General features: G+C 36.0%; 2 protein-coding genes across 12 annotated transcripts in view; both read right to left on the bottom strand.

The window, feature by feature from the left end:
- GSTd3 (glutathione S-transferase delta 3) overlaps positions 1–6716 on the bottom strand; it is a 33922-nt gene extending 27206 nt beyond the window's left edge. The window contains exons 1-6 of one of the 10 annotated variants that reach the window (XM_089728426.1): positions 4729–5151; positions 4139–4359; positions 3770–3862; positions 3595–3663; positions 3027–3095; positions 2780–2929 (exon numbers count right to left, since the gene is read on the bottom strand). In XM_089728426.1, coding sequence (XP_089584552.1) covers positions 2780–2929; positions 3027–3095; positions 3595–3663; positions 3770–3862; positions 4139–4359; positions 4729–4826 — 700 coding nt within the window. In that variant the 5' untranslated portion in view covers positions 4827–5151. Of the gene's footprint in view, positions 1–2779; positions 2954–3026; positions 3096–3570; positions 3664–3769; positions 3863–4138; positions 4360–4728; positions 5378–6560 lie in introns of those variants that run through there. The other 9 variants (XM_089728424.1, XM_089728425.1, XM_089728427.1 and 6 more) reach the window with 9 other exon arrangements.
- A 1328-nt stretch (positions 6717–8044) lies between these two features.
- On the bottom strand, positions 8045–19377 carry Rab11 (RAS oncogene family member Rab11). Of its 2 annotated transcripts, none has more exons than XM_028188371.2 (6): positions 18854–19377; positions 18203–18324; positions 15851–16083; positions 14020–14135; positions 10444–10575; positions 8045–9705 (listed from the first exon to the last, which is right to left on the bottom strand). In XM_028188371.2, exons 1-5 carry the CDS (start codon positions 18891–18893, stop codon positions 10445–10447), a joined length of 642 nt encoding a protein of 213 aa, XP_028044172.1. In that variant the 5' UTR covers positions 18894–19377; the 3' UTR covers positions 8045–9705; position 10444. The 2 variants fall into 2 exon arrangements, with proteins under 2 accessions (XP_028044172.1, XP_028044173.1); XM_028188372.2 differs by having other exon boundaries at positions 8045–9700.
- Positions 19378–19535: the final 158 nt, after the last annotated feature.

The raw sequence follows: 19535 nt of genomic DNA, 5'->3' as shown, positions 1-19535 counted from the left end.
CCGAAAACTAAATCATGAAAATTCGTCATGAGTTTCTTTTTGTCCTCCTCACAATTGAAGTTTTTGCTGTGAGGGGCGGTAAGTTCTGATATTATAGAGGTTTTCATAGCAGCTATAAAAGTAGAGCACGTCGGATGCTTGTTTGTTTGACCATGCTGTCTTATTAATCCAAATAAAATTTCTAATGTATCCTGATTTAACTGCTGTAGATTCAAATACTTATATCCTAAATCCTGCACTTCCAGCCAAATATCACGCAGCGATTTTAATGATATGATGTGTAGCCTTGAACAAATTTTACATTTTTTGCTTCCACACCATTATGGTTGAAAAATGTTAAAGTAAACAGTTGCTTTCTAAATTCTGTCCAACCAGTATACAGGTATACAGGAAAACATATCTGCTAAAACAGAAATGGTCTGTTTTAGCAGATATGTTTTCCTGTATAACTTTTTTTACTTCAGCATCCCCTGATGGTCCATTTGTATAATCAAAAAGTTTATTGAATTTTTCAATTAACAAAGCAGTCTATAATATTTCATCTGATCGGTGAACATTTTCCACATTTGTGGCTAATCATTTAAGAACAGTGGCAGCTAAATATTTGTGCGGCATATTTAACTTTCATCTTAGCTCTGTACTTTGGTTGTACATGAGTTGATTTGAGATTGCTAAGATATAAAAAAACTCTATTTCGTTCCTCTACCTCAACTAAATGGCTCCATTGACCTTTCAATTCTTCTTTGGGAATATATATACGACAAAGGGAAGATCTTCCACCGAGCGGATGATATTGCTCGGTAGACCGACGGTCCGAATGTTGTTGTTCGGAACTTGTATATATGCGCTTTATCTTGAAAATGTCGTAAGCGAGATTCAGGCATCTGTCAATTATCTTGCGTTGTATGATGGCTACCCGCCACATCACTCCCCTCCGAGACTGGAGGTCGTGTCATTTTTAGTTAGCGTTGTCCGTGCTGAGATTAGCTTGCAAGGGCCAGTGCTGCTCGAAGCCTGCGGTGAGTCGAGGCTGAGCTTGATGCTGCTTGATCTTCCCTTTGTCGTATATATATTCCCAAACTGGTGACCTGCGACGAGATGTGAACACGCAACCTTCTGATTCATCTTCAGCGCATCAAAGAAAGTCGGCTACCACAATCCCCGCATTCTCGCAGATAAAAGCACGTCATTGACAGTCGTCCCACAGCAAGCCAGCATCGCAGGCTCAACAGGACCATCGCAGCCGACTCACCGCGCTTCCTGGTCCTACGGCACGCAACTTCACTGCCTCATCACGCCGCTACAGTTCATCGCAGCCCACGACCGGATCATCAACGCTTGGGGTCACACATCTCCGGCGTGGCAGCTCTGCATCACATGGACTACGCACGACACGCACGCAACATTCAAGCTCAGTCTCGACTCACCGCAGACTTCGAGCAGCACTGGCGACAATCACGCAGCATTCAGCTCAGTTTCGACTCACTGCAAACTTCGAGCAGCACTGGCGACAGGCACGCAGCATCAAGCTCAGCCTCGACTCACCGCAGGCTTCGAGCAGCACTGGCCCTTGCAAGCTAATCTCAGCACGGACAACGCTAACTAAAAATGACACGACCTCCAGTCTCGGAGGGGAGTGATGTGGCGGGTAGCCATCATACAACGCAAGATAATTGACAGATGCCTGAATCTCGCTTACGACATTTTCAAGATAAAGCGCATATATACAAGTTCCGAACAACAACATTCGGACCGTCGGTCTACCGAGCAATATCATCCGCTCGGTGGAAGATCTTTCCTTTCGTCGTAAACTCCCCAAACTTCCATTTTCAGAAATCCTTGTTTTAAATAGTTATTTCTCAGTGATTTTAATAAATGTGGAATATCATAAATTATATTTTTTATTTATTTTCAAATTCAAAATAATTATGCCCACCATTGTTCCACTCCTTTAACAGTATTAACGCTCCCATATTGGTGGGCCCTTGATCGCATATTGTTGATAAAACTTGAAATCCCGAGTTGTTAATTTCTTTAATTAAAACTGGTAATTTTTCTAAGATACTGTGCCTCTTACAAAATAGAATGCAGGGGGTTGTTTGAGTCGTCTATTATCAAAGCCGGCAATGTGACTTTTGGACAGTTATTGGTAAATCAGAAAAACGAATTATTGACTTTGTTTTCCATTGGCAGTCACAAAACTCTTCTGAACGACATCTTAGATAAATAACAGGTTAAGTATTAACCTTTATTTAATGCAGGTTTTGAACCGAATTCTTTGAAGGAGACGATTATATTCAAATAAATCTATACTGACATATCAATAACATTTTTTTGTCCAAATGCACAGATTGCCACCTTTGAATTATCATCTATTAAGACGACTCGTTTAATTTTTCTCCCAATACCTTGTAACATGAAGACTAAGGCATGGTTTGCTAGCTCATTTTTCCTCTCATATCCATAATCGATAAACCCTTCCACTTTATCTGTGGCTTTACTATAAGTTAATCTTTCTTTTAACGCTATTTCGTTAAAGACTAGCGAGCATAATTTTGCTCTTATTTTTTTAAAGGGAGCTAGTTTTTTCAGGTAGTCAAGTACAGCTGTATTTAAACCTGGCTCAACAGGTATTTTTGTCATTAACTTTTGCATTGTTTTGATACTCGGAAATGGTGCGAGATATCGCAGATATCGGTAAGCTTTTGGTGAACGCTTGAAGATGGCTAATGCTGATATTTTATTTTTAATAGTCCATCGTTTACCTTGTTTGACTTACGCTTTTGATTTTTCAACGCGGACGTGACAATTTCTTTTAGAAATTCTGACGATAAATTGTCTATTAGTTTCGCGCTCTTTTTTAATGATGCCAATGTGCACTTTGTTTTTCTCAATTCACTTAAGAGCCTCCTTTTCCGTGGTGTTACATCTAAAACAAAAAATTGCATGAATACTAATTGACCAATCGTAAAAAGTGGTGCTACAAATAGATAGCGTTAAAAATATATAACAAATACAAAACTCACCAACATCTTCTAATTTTCTTTTTCTTATTTGACTTTCACTTTCCTTCTGTTGGCTTCGTGTGGTGACGTCTGTTAAAAATATATGAAGTACATATGTATTATAATCTTATGTTTATTTTTTTTTATTTTTTTGGGAAATCAACAGTACAGTACGAACAAATAATATTAAAAAAAATAGCTAAACAGTGACCAAACATATTGTGTTGTTAAATAAACACAACCAGAACCATGCACTGAAAAAATAATATTCATTTATTTAAACTAGACTTCCGGCCGCGGCTTCGCCCGCATGGGATTCAGTTGTATGGCGTGTCCCCGTACTATCATTTGAGAACATAATACCGGGTTTTTTGTGTCCTTTCTCTCTGTCTACAAATCATCTGTGCCAAATTTTATCAAAATCGGTTCAGTAGTTTAGACGTGAAAGCGTAACAGACAAGCGGCATTTATAATATTAGTAGGAATTTTTAGCTATTTTTACAGATCTTCATTACAACTAAAATTTATGATTTCTTTCATGAAATCGATTCTTACTCTTATTCTATTTTCTCTAGACTGCTAGACTGACCTGAGGATGTCGGCATTGAAGCACTAGGAACAGCCTGAACCTCAAACTGGCCCTGTGGGGTGACATCCGCTGAAAAATAAAATTAATTATTTTAAATTATTACACAAGTCTATTAAGATTAAAATTTAGAATTTCTTTTCTTGCTGATATAAATTTAAACAATCTTGATTCTTACTTTTCTCTAGACTGCTAGGCTGACTTGAGGATGCTGGCATTGAAGCACTAGGAACTGCCTGAACCTCAAACTGGCCTTGTGGGGTGACATCCGCTGATATAAAACATACATTTTTTAATTTACTTTGAATTATTCTACACTCAAGAGCATGTTGAATTTCAAAGTGTGGTCTAGATATAAATAGACTTACAAACTATCTTTAGTCCATGCAGTAGACATGTGTGTGAGAAGTGAGCATTTTAGGTAGCAACTGAGCTAACACTAATATTTACACAGTATAATTTTTTTCCTTGGAAATGATTTTTATACACAAAAAAAAATTTCAAGCCTGCAAAAAATGTGCCAAATGGAAAATATGTACCCAATTACCTTGTGAGTTAAGTTGCAAAAATTGAAAAAGAATTTCATCTCTCAATGGTGGCGGTGTTAAGTTCAGTTTGGGTACAGCTCGTTTTTTTAAGCGCTTCTTTGATTTTGTAAAGTCTCGCCTTGAGAAATGTACTTCACAAACATGTTTTAAATCATGTAGCATATGTACTTGAAGATAAGCCAGATCTTCTTTGCCAACTATTTTTACCCACTCTTTACATCTAAAATGAATATTAGTTTTACTACTAAATTAAAATAGGTCTTGTTATCAACTAAAATATATACATTTTTCAAATTTAAGTATCTATTATTTATTAAAGTATTTTTTACTAGCTGTGCCCACAATACCTTGTATATTTACATACATACATTTATCCCATATTGTTATTTTACCACCTCCAGGGTGAAGATTTAAAAACTTTAAATTACATTATTATTTACATATGTATGACTAAAAGCAAAAAAATCATCAATCATCATCAAAAAGTTTCATCGTTCTAGATTCAAAAACGAAGATACTTCCATCCCCCCTTCCAACCCCTCGCAACCCATCTACTAAAGAAATTCAAATAAGGAGTTCACTTACTCACCTATTGACATCCAGAGGAAACCTTGCGAAAAACCGTTTTTCATTAAGATGTCTTTCTTTGATACCACAAACTTCACAAGTACGATGAGTATCGGGCATGATAAAATTTTAGCAAAAGACGCAACAAAAATTAAACAACAAAAACTTAAAATTAACAAATAAAAACAAGACCAAACAGGAGGAGTAAATTTCTTAACAGCAAATATTTAAATTAACACGGACAAAAAACACGTTTCCAAAATAATTTTGTAAACAGAGTCTTTTCTCGAAAAACATCAACGTGAACTTATAAGCGATGTTAAAAAATTAAAATGCCATTAGTTTTTTAAATAACTCAATGTGATGTTCATCAAAACCAAATGAATAAACGAAAACAAACAAAAAACAACAAAGCCCAACCGGCATGGCATTTTGTTTAGTGCTGTCACAGGAAATTTACATTTTTCTACAGCTAGGTGCGTAATGCCAATTTAGCGCACTAATTAACGCGTTAAGACGCCGGAGTGGCAGTAGCATTACAGAAATGCAAAGAAAACGATATTATTAATAAAAATAAGTAAAGAGAACGTACGGTTTGTTTTCAAATTTAATGTTCACGTATTGATAAAAATTACTATTACTCTGTTAAACCAATTAGCTCGGTAACACTGTGTTGTGTCACAACCATAGATTATACACTTAGTCACAACTTCGGATCTCATTCCATACAAAAACAATTTAATTTTGTATGGGGGATTCCTTGTTTATTTTACCTACTTTTGATTTTTTTTTTTTTTTTTTTTTTTTTTTTTTTATTGCCTAGATGGGTGGACGAGCTCACAGCCCACCTGATGTTAAGTAGTTACTGGAGCCCATAGACATCTACAACGTAGACGCGCCACCCACCTTGAGATACAAGTTCTAAAGTCTCAGTATAGTTACAACGGCTACCCCACCCTTCAAACCGAAACGCATTACTGCTTCACGGCAGAAATAAGCAGGGCGGTGGTACCTATCCGCGCGGACTCACAAGAGGTCCTACCACCAGTAATTACGCAAATTATAATTTTGCGGGTTTGATTTTTATTACACGATGTTATTCCTTCACCGTGGAAGTCAATCGTGAACATTTGTTGAGTACATATTTCATTAGAAAAATTGGTACCCGCCTGCGGGATTCGAACACCGGTGTATCGCTTCAACACGAATGCACCGGACGTCTTATCCTTTAGGCCACGACGACTTCAAAATGAAATGATTTTGAATACATACACTGTCCTTTAAAAGTAGTGAGTGCAGTGTAGTAGGTGAAGGACCTTCTTGATTATAATCACTCATCATGTTCTTTGATTACGTATTTAATCGTAATCAAAGTATCGGGTGTACTGTGTACTTATATGTATACCCTGATCTAACCTTTAATCACCTGAGACTTATTTAATTAATTGACTATCACCAAACCTACTACTTGGGCATATTTCTTTAACAATTTGTAATAGTTATCAATGAACTAAACTAGAAACTCACTTTTATTGTTTAATCTCGCGTTTAATAATAATTCTTTTTTATTTTCCATCTATTATACTAAAATACCAATACCCCCAAAACATACCAATTACCAATACTAATCCAATACTAATTCAATTTTCGTAGTTTCGAACGTAGTCATTATTTAAATACTGCTGTATTACACGACGTGGGTATTTAAGTATATGACGAGTACATATAAATAGTTTTAATTATTTCTAAGACTCACGAAAGCCGAAGAAAATACTAATAAATAAATAAAAAAGTTGTTATGAAAATTTGTTTAATAAAGTTCATTTTTTTATACAAAAACACAGTGACACGTACCTACTTACAAAAAGTTGCGCTGCGTTGGTTGGAACTGTTGGAAGCGGCCGGCGAATGATAAATTGTGAAATACGTCAATTATCTGAGGAGGTCGTTAACCTTGAACAACACACTCATTTCACGATCAATGCGTGTTGCGCGATCGAATGTAAATTATCTGATATCTTTTCAGCTTTAATGTTGCAGTTTACTCTTGTAAGTACCCCACGAAATACTGTGACAGCCATTCATTGAAGTAGCTACATATTATGATGCATCTTACTCTAGGGCCACTTATCGTACTAAGGTTTTACTATGATGTTTTACTGGTGGTATGACCTCTTATGAGTCCGCGCGGGCAGGTACCACCACCCTGGCTATTACTGCCGTGAAGCAGTAATGCGTTTTGATTTGAATGGTGGAGCAGCCGTTGTAATTATACTGAGACCTTAGAACTCATATCTCAAGGTGTGTGGCGCATTTACGTTGTAGATGTCTACGGGCTCCAGTAACCACTTAACACCAGGTGGGCTGTGAGCTCGTCCACACATCTAAGCAATAAAAAAAAAGTTCTCATCAAACAACAAAGTGGAGAGCAGCATACACATCCCGATTCACCATACACAAGGTTTTAACATAGCCAACTCGGGTCGGGTTCGCATACCAATCTGTAGAATTATAGCTGGATGAACTATTGTCAGCTCCTGTGTGTTTTTTACTTCGAGAGGATTGTTGTGGTAAACAAAATGAAAGGAAAGGTGATACATAGTGAAAGGAGAAACATAATCCTGAAAAAGAAACATAAAGGAAAATTATTACTGAGCAATTGAGATACAAATTTAAAAAGTGCAAGAACCCCGGGTGGTCTTAATACAAAAACCCGATATCGCTATATTCTAATGTACCCATGTATAATATATTGTTAAAAACAATAAATGCAAAGTAAAATCTAACAAACATTTGTTTACATTTTTAAAGTCATAGCGAATCCTTTTTTCAGACCGTACCTAAGCGGCATCGTGACGTAATCGATGCGAGGTGCAAACTTAGCTTGATCGAGCTGTAGTTACAAAAACTTACTTGCCCCTATTGGATGAATAGGGATAGGCGTTGGGGTGAATCGGGTTACTTATGGGGACAATAGTTTTTCGATAGGGCTGGCACTATTTAGTTGTTAGGTAGGTACCTAACTTTAGGATTTCAACAAAGTTAAATCTCTAACAATCGGACAGTATTGTAACATCCCAGATTTGCCCCTATCCTACCTCTAGTCCCTATTCCCCTAAATCTAATGTGCCAGCAGTTTCAACTTTGTAGCACTGGTAATAAAAGTTTTGGCCCTATGTTACGATTACGAATAGCACTTGACTACTTCTCGCTACTACTCCTCCTACTCTCGACCACTTGACACTTCCTCGACAGTCACAGTAGAAGACACAATAGAATTACATAACCATAATAACATAAGTTAAACTTTGAATCGGACAAGACATTGAAAACGAAAATAAATTTTATTTTATTTTATTATCTTTGTCTTTAATAAAGTAATTACAGGTAGGCACTAAAAATAACCATGCATATGTAAGACCATAATACAATTATATAATTTCTGGGTGCACTCCCACGCAGGCGCGGTGCCGAGGGCGTGCTTGTGTGGGAGAGCATTCACGATACAACGAACGCGGCCTCGCCCCGCCCCCCAACCCCCCGCCGGACGAGGGGGTCGCGGGGGGCGGGTGACGCGCACTGAGTATTGCGATAACGTTATCAGCCCCGATGCATTCACGTTTAACCCTAGGCAAAAAATAATAATCACAAGAACAAAGCATTTTCAAATACCTATGTAACGCCGGTTTTACAGAAGGCACATAATAATATATCCGTAAAGTAAAATAATAATAATAATAAAAAAAACTGTTTTCATTTTTAAAAAAGCTATCTCGTTATTACAGTAACTACATATTATTACACTAAAGTAAATATTTATTATAAAAGAACACGTTACTTTTAACGAAGCTAAGATCGTGTGCTATTTTTAACGTTCGTTTTTTTTTTAAATTATTGCTATTTATCGGGTTTTTCAAATATGAAACGTAACACTACACAATACAATACAATTAAGAATAGCGTGAATTCGACTGGTCACAACTAATGTCTTCTCGGTGACATACAATTGAATGCAAACTGTAAATGCCACAAATTGTCAATATTGAATGCATTGGAATAGCAACGGTTAAAGCTCTTAAACTGCAGGGCAAGTATTTAAACACTCATTAACAATATATAACCTTTTCAATGTATTGCATTGTGTATTTAATCAACAAAGAATCAACTTTCCGTCGATTCAATCATTTTACTAAATAAATACATATTATTTTCTACAGAAACAATAAGGTGTTATGTGTAAATAAAATATGTTCAAGGTATAATCGCATTGTGTTTGCTCTGAACGATTGAAGCATGTTCCTAGAGATCGGGCTTCACTCAACGAAACAACATAAAGACGTACATTCACTATCCAACATATCTTGTAGCATGTCGGGAGACATTCAACTTTAAAAGTATTGTATAAACCAATTGAATATGCAATTTCGAAAAGGGCATATCTCAAAAATATAAACTATCTAATTAAATGTATATACTACTGACGTTTAAGATAATAATTCCAGTAATTTTCAATTGCTAATTAAAACTAAAATGTATCTCAAAAGTTAATATTTTAAATTTTACACTGCTTTAGAAATGAATTAGAAATGAATGATCGTCTTTATTATGTCGGATACTATATATCAATAATTAAACAAAGCTATCTACATGAGCCACTCTTAATCGCTTTAGAATTTTTAATGTCCCACGTGAACGACACGAGCTTAAGCGAATTGTGAAGCAAGTTTTTTTTTTTACAAATTACCACGTCCGTAATTTAATACACATCCATTTAGCATCGTTCCTTTCACGTAAGACGTAGTAAGTTGCCATGCTCAAAATATCGCAGACCTTTATTCGACAATCGACCGTTAGTATAAAGATATTTTCGCATTGGCATCACTGTTACGTTGTTAACACCACTGTTTGGGAATGATTCATAAATTATTGCATTTTTTTTTCTTTCATTTTCAGCCATTGGATATTCTCACGCCGGCTCTGACGGTGATCGGACTCTGTTCTGAAAATAAAAATAAAACAACATCTGTGCAATTCACACGTGGTAGAAGTGAAACCTTCAAAAATTAAAATACAACTATCCTAAATGTCTAAGTATATGTAACTATACTCTAGACCTTAGAACTTATATCTCTGGTGGTAGGACCTCTTGTGAGTCTGCGCGGGTAGGTACCATCACCCTGCACACCCCACAGTAATGCGTTTCGGTTTGAAGGGTGGCGCAGCCGTTGTAACTATACTGAGACCTTAGAACTTATATCTCAATGTGGGTGGCGCATTTAAGTTGTGGATGTCTATGGGCTCTAGTAACCACTTAACACCAGGTGGGCTGTGAACTCGTCCACCTATCTAAGCAATAATAAAAAATGTAAAATTTTGTCATTAGTAAATAATTGTAAATCATCTTTTATAGTATGAGGTATGAATTTATATTTTAACTTTACGTATAATCCTAAATTAAAATTCACTACAAGAGGTTTCATACGCACGTTAGTATTAAAAATCTCATAGATGGCGCTGTAATAAAAAACCACTACACTGACAACTTCTAATGTGTTCTATCTCATTCTCTCGCCGGCTGAATCCTATACATTTATGTGTTTGTGTCTCTATGTACTTATTTTTCGTTTCATCGAGTTTGAAATCACAACGATTCTAAAGAGGTTTCACTTAAAAACAATAAAGAATTTAGCATATCAATGCCGTCATCAGCGAGTTGTTCGCTGGTGTAAGTACTGACTCTACTGGCAGCACTGGCGCCGCACACTGTCGGCCTGCGAGGGCCGCACGTCGGCGGGCTCGGCGTCGGGCCGGATGACGTCACCCTCGGGCGGGTCGCGCATCTGCCGCTGCGACACGATCCTGTAGATCTCTGCACACAAACACACACAATTATTACAATACGCAATACGCAAACATACAGAATAACTACATATTTATTTTGACGTGAGTGAGTCTCTAAAATTGCTTCCTTAGGGGCACAATTCAAAGAGACGAATGATAACAAAATCGGGGGATACAGTTTCGTGTTGTAGCTATATATCTATAATCCCCACCCACATTTCAATTATACCACTGGATAGATAAACAATCAAAGAGTTTATTACGGTAAGTAAGGACTGAAAAACAAATCGCGCGCGGGGGAGGGGACAGCCCCGCCATTTTGGAGGCCATTTTACTGGGTATTGAAATTTCCATTTAGTAAAGCTTTTGACTCGGTGAAAGTACAACGTTCATTTAAATTTTAATCGTCAGCTCTCATCAAAATCTATCAATTATATATATAACATTAGTAACAAATTGTAACTGTGGGTAAGGTAAGGTGTGGATAAGGTGTTAAAGAAAAAAAATACAATGTCGGCCTATATTTTACTACCCACTCCCTAGTGTCATGTCAAATCTTATATATAACAGTTTTACTTATTGCCCTCGTAGTTAGCTGAGCATATGGCCCACCTTATGGTAAGTGGTTATTGTCGGTAATGGACATTAGGAATGCTATGCCAAGCCGCTGCCTATTTGCCTTCATCGTGAAGCCAATCATATTTTAGAAAGGTATGTATTAACAAAAATTCGTTTCCCGCCTTTAAGATTGGAGCTTCTGCATTATCGCGTCACTCGACATCCCGGAGTTGCCCATGAGACAAGAGCAACGCATACTATTTACAATTTGTACTCGAATTCCGTCTCCGTAGAAATGTATTTATGATCACGACTTGTCCACTTCCTGACCATGAGTTTATGTGTCCGGCGGGACGTTGCACCGACCACTACCGTTACGAGACAAAGCGCTCGTTGAATTTATGATTTATTGATGCTGTTGCGTGTTTAACGTCGCTCGAGCTCCACATTCGTTGTGGTCTCGACAACTAAACGCGCAATGTACTCGTAACGATTGTTAACGATCGACTTCGGACGGTGAAGAAAGTAAAATCGTGTACTAAGAATACCATTTTTAAAATTGTATTCGGAACTCTGTCCTACCGCCACAAAAATTGGACTGGACCAATTGGATATCGAAGTCATTGGACAATTCAGTCTCAGGTAACCGAATCTAATAGGGTAGATTTGCGTACCCTGCTTTTCAATCTCAATACAAATTTGAGTTAACTTTTACGCGATCGAGAAGTTAAAATTCGCGCTAAGCACACTGGTGTATGTCGAACTTTTAGAATTATAGTAGCGGTCGGAGAACTGGGGTAAATTACCCCAAATGGGCTAAAATGAAATTTTGGGGGGTAAAAATGAAACTTTTGTGAGTAAAATGTATATATATTGAAGTGAAACTTCTTTAGAATCGTTGTGATTCCAAACTCATAAAAATATCATATGAATTATAAAATAACAAGAAATTATCATTTACTTACAATTTTCTGTGGAGGCGATTTTTTTCCTCAACTGTATATTACATATGTTACTATTATTACCGTTATGTATTACTAGGTATTGGCATTACATTGATAAATTGATCTATTTTTGGTCGTTTGATTATTAAGAGTCGCTGAAAAGGGTAGGTCCATTTTTTAATTAAAGTCTCTTTTTCTTTTTTTCCACTGTATCCCACTATGCGGGGTCTACACAGTTAATTTTTCTCTTTCATTCTCTTCTATCAGCCGTCATCTCAACACTCACTCCTCTCTCTCTCTCTCTCATATCGTCATTCACACACTCCATCCATGTCTTCTTCGGTTGACCTCTTCCCCCTCTATCTTGCACTACCATTTCCATATTTTTTTTATTTTTTTATTTTTTTATTGTTTAGGTGGGTGGACGAGCTCACACCCCACCTGGTGTTAAGTGGTTACTGGAGCCCATAGACATCTACACAATGTAAATGCGCCACCCACCTTGAGATATAAGTTCTAAGGTCTCAGTATAGTTACAACGGCTACCCCACCCTTCAAACCGAAACGCATTACTGCTTCACGGCAGAAATAGGCGGGATGGTGGTACCTACCCGTGCGGACTCACAAGAGGTCCTACCACCAGTGAAAAATAAATGTCCATTTAATTAAACTCGAAATCCAAAAATTTCCAATTGGGTCTCTATAATTCTAAGGGTGCGATATATTGAACACTAAGTTACGATAATATGTTCATTTTAAAATTGTGCGTCCCTTTAACCTTCAAACAACTAATATATGAATACATATAATATGACATCAGTGTGGGCGTTCATTGACATTAGCAAAGCGAACGATTTCGTAACGGTATCGCTAATTTGCATTACAATGTAATATTCATTCTATCGATGTTCCGAAATATTCACTAATATTTTAATGAGTCATTCAGCGTATCACATCATAGTCAATCGAACGTCAGGTATATTCAAATCGAAATCGTAATCGTAAATTATGAAAAGTATAAGAATTAAAATAGACTCCCTGTAAACTAACGTGTTTTCATTAATCACAAAATATATGAAAATATAGAAATAAATAAAATGATATTTTTAATATATTAGAAGTAATTAAATATCGTAAAATTTTAAGTAAGGATAATTAAGGCACAGTCCGGCTTATATTTTTTTTATTGGCGTATAGGCAGACGAGCATACGGCCCACCTGGGAGTGAGTGGTTACCGTCGATCATGGACGTCGGCAATACCGGGAGCAGAGCCAGTCTACCGTTAAAAGAAACGTTGACAGTACACACAGAATTCTATTTACTACAAATATATTTCTTGCTTAAGCCACTTGGTGTTGGCCAGAGTTATAGACCAAATCGATGTAGATATCAAGTTTGTACAGCTTTCTTTTGCGCTCATCTATATATTAATACGTGACGCATAAACTTTGTATCCCTTTTTATGAAAATTACGCAGACGGAAAAGTATGCAATTTCCCACAGTTATAGAGAATATAGAGAAGGAGTGCAGAATGTTAATATTTTTTTGTTTATGCCAAAAATAATAATTAAATCAATATAAATTAAACATTGCACACACTACCATGTATTTGACACAACACACACATTTATTATATACTCTTTATTTATTGTCAAACTTTTGTTATTGTTATAAGTCTGTGGTCAAATTGGGAATAGATTAATATTATTTGTCTATAGCGTAGTCTTGGTGAAATCTGTGATTAAAGAAGTATAGTCTTCGACAATAGAATCAATAATACTATTCAAGCTTTAATTTCAAATAATTATAGTGGAATTTCGACTGGGTGACCACTAGTTAGTACAAATGTACATTTCATCGTACCTAAGCATGTCTCGAACCTGCGAAGTGTTTTTCAAGGGCACGAATGTCCTCCGCCGCCATCATGTAAAACGTTCGATAAGCACTACGTCACTCGTGGGTACTGACCGGTCAGAATGTTCTGGAAGGCCGGCTCGACGTTGGTGGAGTCCAGGGCCGACGTCTCGATAAAACTAAGTCCGTTGGCTTCCGCGAACGCTTTCGCCTCCTCCGTCGGGATGGACCTGCGAACGCGCACCGCAACACTTAGCTGTGTAGGACCGCTTGGGATCAAGTGATACTGGTGGTATGACCTCTTGCGAGTCCGCGCGGGTGGGTACCACCGCCCTGCCTGTTTCTGCCGTGAAGCAGTAATGCGTTTCGGTTTGAAGGGCGGGGCAGCCGTTGTGACTATACTGAGACCTTTGAACTCATATCTCAAGGTTGGTGGCAGTATTTACGTTGTAGATGTCTATAGGCTCCGGTAACCACTTAACATCAGGTGGGCCGTGAGTTCGTCCACCCATCTAAGCAAAAAAAAACCTTTTATTTGGCTTCATTGTTTGTGCTTTTCTTCATTTAATCGAATGAAAATACTTAAGTATATTAGAAATGAATGGGAACATAATATGTTTAACCACACCTAATCTCTTTATTGTCAAATATTTATTAGCCTTGAAATTTTATACCATCCACTGGGAATATGTGTGATATAAATATCACAGTTAATAAAATCGGTTGAGGGGGAACATTGGACGGTAATTGGACGGTATCGTAAGAAACCTTTCAATTATTGAATGACTCTCAATGTTTAAAAAACGAATATTAAATATTAAGTAAATTCTCGAATTAATGTTTTATTTTTTTATTTTACATAAGATTTATAATAAACGCCGCTCTCTTTGTCTATACTAATATTATAAAGAGGAAAGATTTGTTTGTTTGTTTGTTTCGAATAGGCTCCGAAACTACTGGACCGATTTGAAAAATTATTTTTCCATTAGAAGCCGACATTGTCACTGATGAACATAGGCTACTTTTTTAAATTTTTTTATTATTTTATTTTTTTGGTTTCATGTGTGTTTTAATGTTTCCGAAGCGAAGCGAGGGCGGGTCGCTAGTTGTTTTAATAAATACGTATTTCGAGAACATGCAATGAAAAAAAAAAAAATATTATATTTTTTTGGTTTCATGTGTGTTTTAATGTTTCCGAAGCGAAGCGAGGGCGGGTCGCTAGTAAGCGTATAAAGAAAGAAAATAAACATTCGCCCTCTGACTCTGCTTTCGTGACACTTGAACACACCCTGACCAGACATATAGCCAAAAAAATAATTAAACATTACTAAAAAGATTCATTAAAAAACCATATTATTGTATTAGACTATATTATTAGACCTTCATGTTAGCTGCTGTACTTGTTTTAGAATCTTTTAAGTAAATATTTTCGTACAGAGACTGCAGATAACAATATAAGTGGAAATCTCATCTAAAATCACGGATGTTTAGGTGACAAGTTGTTTCTGTATTTCAATGAGTATGAATTCCAATGAAGTTTGGTTTTTAAATAAAAAACAAACTTGTCATATTTCTAAAACCGATGCCTTTAGGGATTATCTAGAATTTTGGAGTGATTTATTTCGATCTCATGTCTTGATGATGGCGGGGTTACTTAATTTTCCCTGTATGAACTCACAAGAGTTTCTACCACCAGTAATTGTGCAAATTATAATTTTGCGGATTAAATGTTTATTACATGATGATATTCCTTCACTGTGGAAGTCAATCGAGAATATTTGCTAAGAAAGTATTTAATTAGAAAAATTGGTACTTCCCAGCGGGATTCGAACACCGGCGCATCGTTACATACGAATGCACTGGACGTCTAATCCTTTAGGTCGCTAGTGTTGTCTAGATTGGAGCTCGCTAGTGTTGTCTAGATTGGACGTAACTAGAGACGTACCTAAGATGCCTGAGATCGCTCTTGTTGCCAACCAGCATGATGAGGATGTTCTGGTCGGCGTGGTCGCGCAGCTCGCGCAGCCACCGCTCCACGTTCTCGTACGACAGGTGCTTGGCGATGTCGTAAACCAGCAGCGCGCCCACCGCGCCGCGGTAGTACGCCGACGTGATGGCGCGGTACCGCTCCTGCCCGGCCGTGTCCCATATCTGAGCTTTTATGGTCTTACCGTCGACCTGGTGAACAACAACAAGATATAGCCTTCGATTTTGAAGTCGTCGTGGCCTAAAGGATAAGACGTCCGGTGCATTCGTGTTGAGCGATGCACCGGTGTTCGAATTTCGCAGGCGGGTACCAATTTTTCTAATGAAATACGTACTTAACACATGTTCAAGATTTACTTCCACAGTGAAGGAATAACATCGTGTAATAAAAATCAAACCCGCTAAATTGTAATTTGCGTAATTAATTGTGTTAGGACCTTTTGTGAGTCCGCGCGGGTGGGTACCACCACCCTGCCTATTTCTGCCGTGAGGCAGTAATGCGTTTCGGTTTGAAGGGTGGGGCAGCCGTTGTAACTATACTGGAGACCTTAGAATTTATATCTCAAGGTGGGTGGCGCATTTACGCTGTGGATGTCTATGGGCTCCAGTAACCACATAACACCAGGTGGGCTGTGAGCTCGTCCACCCTTCTAAGCAATAAAAAAAAGCTTAGTTCATTGGTCCCAGCGGGCTTTAATAAATTATTTCCTTGCCATCACGATTCAGGATTTTAAATAAAGGCTCACTTACAACTATAAATTCGAATTTACAACTCAACATTGTTCCCTTGGCAGTAGGAAGAATCAAAACATGATATTTTTATTTATTATTCCTTAGATGTATTATGTGATTAAAAAGTCTCGATTAAATTGTGTCATAGTTGTGTCATATTTTAACTTGGAATAATAGCAGAAAATAGACAGGATGGTTCTACCACCACTTGACAGACCTGAGAATTGAATATGAGTGGAAATGTTGAGTTTCACAAAAACTACTTCACAAAGCTGTCCAGTCTGTGAACATACCACAATTTATCTATGCTCCAATCCAATAAGATGTATAATATTTACGTAAAAGGAAATCTCCATTTTTAAAACACCCACAAAATTGGATGTAAAAAAAAATTATTAAAATATTTTTGAAATGGTCATACAGAAAAGGGATAGGGGACGAGAATATCTTATGATCTCTCTCACATGCTCACAAAATAATGAGAGTTACATATAAATCATTTTGTACAGCTTTTCTCATGTTTGTGATTCATAATATTGATAATATTGACATTCTTTGACACCTACAATTTGAGATGGAAACTGGAACTTCCATAAATAAATAACAAAAATTAAAATTAACCAACATCTTTTCTATCATTTACAACTGACAGGATTGCAATTGGTACACAAGTAGAATAAAATCTTGTTTTTTTTAAGCCTTTCAAAGTTTTAAGAAAGATTTACTTGACAGTGGGACAGAAGCTAAATAGTGAAAACATTGTAGGTTTAAGAATTTATATTGTTTGTTTAACAATTTAAAGTTTATACAGAAAACATAAAAAACATAAATAGTCTGAAAACTAACACAAAGGTCAGGGAGTCTCTTAATTTGTCCATATACTTCTATGACATCTCATTTTTTTAAACCAGTCCAACAAAATTTTACTACATTTTTCATGACTAATATAAATATGTGTGTATTGGAAATAATTTCACAAAAAGGGAAACTAGTACATACAATGAACTAAGGGAAAATATGATTTAAAATTACTATTACAACAGTGATTTTTGGTTTTATTTGTAGCAGGGTAAACAGCTGTATATACAATGACTATTGAAATTATTCTAAATAAAGATGACTCATCTCAACTACTGTTATATTTGAATAAATTTAAAGTTTTTTGCTAATGAATTACAAGGTTCACTGATTAAAGATAAGACAAGCCATTTTCATAAAAATATATTTGTCACACATACTTAATATTGACCATAAGAGGGTTCATATTGTCAAAATATGTTTTGCTGAAAGAATTCACACTATTGAAATGATAGGTACTTACACTTATATCTGTGAATATATTGATATATTATGTGAATTTGAGAAAAACATCCGTTTATAAAATATGAATAATGTAATTTTGTAGTACATTTTAAACAAAATAGGTTTACTTTTGTTGGTGTTTGAGATATTAGACATCGTTTTTAAGCTATTCACATTAAAACTTTAGTTGCCGCCCCTATTTTTATTTCATAACAGATATAATTAATGACTCTTAATTTCTGAACAATTACATTATTTAATGGAATTCGATACTCACCTCTATACTTCTTGTTGCAAATTCCACACCTATGGTAGATTTAGATTCTAAATTGAATTCATTTCTAGTGAAACGCGACAGAAGACTGCTTTTACCCACACCAGAATCTCCAATGAGTACAACTAAAATTAAAATAAAGTTACTTATTTACTAAACTCAAGGTGATTATCGCGAGTCGCGATGCTGATGATCATAAGCTATAATAGCGTGTTTACTATTTTATTTTACTAATAAAGACAATTCGTTATAGGTTAGTGGTTATAGAATGCTATATTTTATTAAATTATTGTTAACATAATCGAAAAATAGAACAATCATTTTCTTTATTAGACTACAAAAGAGGCATACATGAGTCATGAGAACGGGAAATTACAAAAAAATCGATCGACTCATACAATCAGCTGATGTTAAAATACAATATTATTTTTGGTCTGAGATTGAAATTATAATTGATTTGATGCATACATTTTGATTCTAATATAGTACTGAGAATTAAAACACAAAACAAAGGAGAAATCTAAATAAGACATTTTTTCTACGTCACTATAGTATTACAAACAATGGGATTCATCATTTATAAGTTATAAAATAACATAGAGTTCCGTTGACTGCGAAAATTAATTAAAAGAAACAGGCGAGTAAAAGTCTTACCTTTGAACAAATAATCATATTCATCCTCTCTTGTGCCCATTTTGGTTTATCCGGAGCTCTGTAGTCGACGTCAAAAATCGGTCAGTTTCGAGACGTCAAGATGACCGTAAATAAAAATAATATTGGACACAAATATCACAGATTTATAAAACGATGCACGGTTCTTTTAACATCACTTTTTAATTGTGATTATTTTGATTGAAAGCGCTATCATGTACCTATCGAAATAATAAAAGTCTAAATTGTTGTAGGGACAAAATGGCGGATTGTTTTACGCCCCTCGGGTACGTTCGATTTCCGAACAGTTCCCAAAAGTGTAAAAGTTAATTTTTTGAAAATGTTTACTGCCAAAAGTTTCATCCATATATTTTATTTTTAAATTGTTACACTACTAGCATATCCATTCTTTTTTTACCGAAAATTCGAAAAATATTAAATTTAATTGAAATTTCATGTAATAAATTTTCGAACGTAAATCAGTTGTGAGAATTCTATTCTGACATAACTCGGATCAGCTGTCAGAAGTGTCAAAATTTGGACATCTTGACCGTTTTTTAAGGGATTTAATGACCTGGTAACTAAGACCTTTAAGTCATGTCTTATTTTAATTTATATTCTTATTTTTATAAAAAATGATAATATGGGGTGAAATGAAATGAAGATGATTAATTTGAGACATTAA

The sequence above is a fragment of the Bombyx mandarina genome, chromosome 06 (genome assembly GCF_030267445.1).
Source record: "Bombyx mandarina strain Sakado chromosome 06, ASM3026744v2".
Classification (NCBI taxonomy): domain Eukaryota; kingdom Metazoa; phylum Arthropoda; class Insecta; order Lepidoptera; family Bombycidae; genus Bombyx; species Bombyx mandarina.
Note: the sequence above shows the minus strand (reverse complement) of the source record. Positions and strands in the feature narration are given on the sequence as shown.

Coding starts and splice junctions, on each gene's coding strand:
- Rab11 (XM_028188371.2), bottom strand. CDS start 18,893: ATGGGCACAAGAGAGGATGAATATGATTATTTGTTCAAAG. Junction 18,325..18,853: donor ATATGATTATTTGTTCAAAG/GTAAGACTTTTA, acceptor TTTTAATTTTAG/TTGTACTCATTGGAGATTCT. Junction 10,576..14,019: donor CTTCCAGAACATTCTGACCG/GTCAGTACCCAC, acceptor GTTTGTGTGCAG/AGATCTACAGGATCGTGTCG.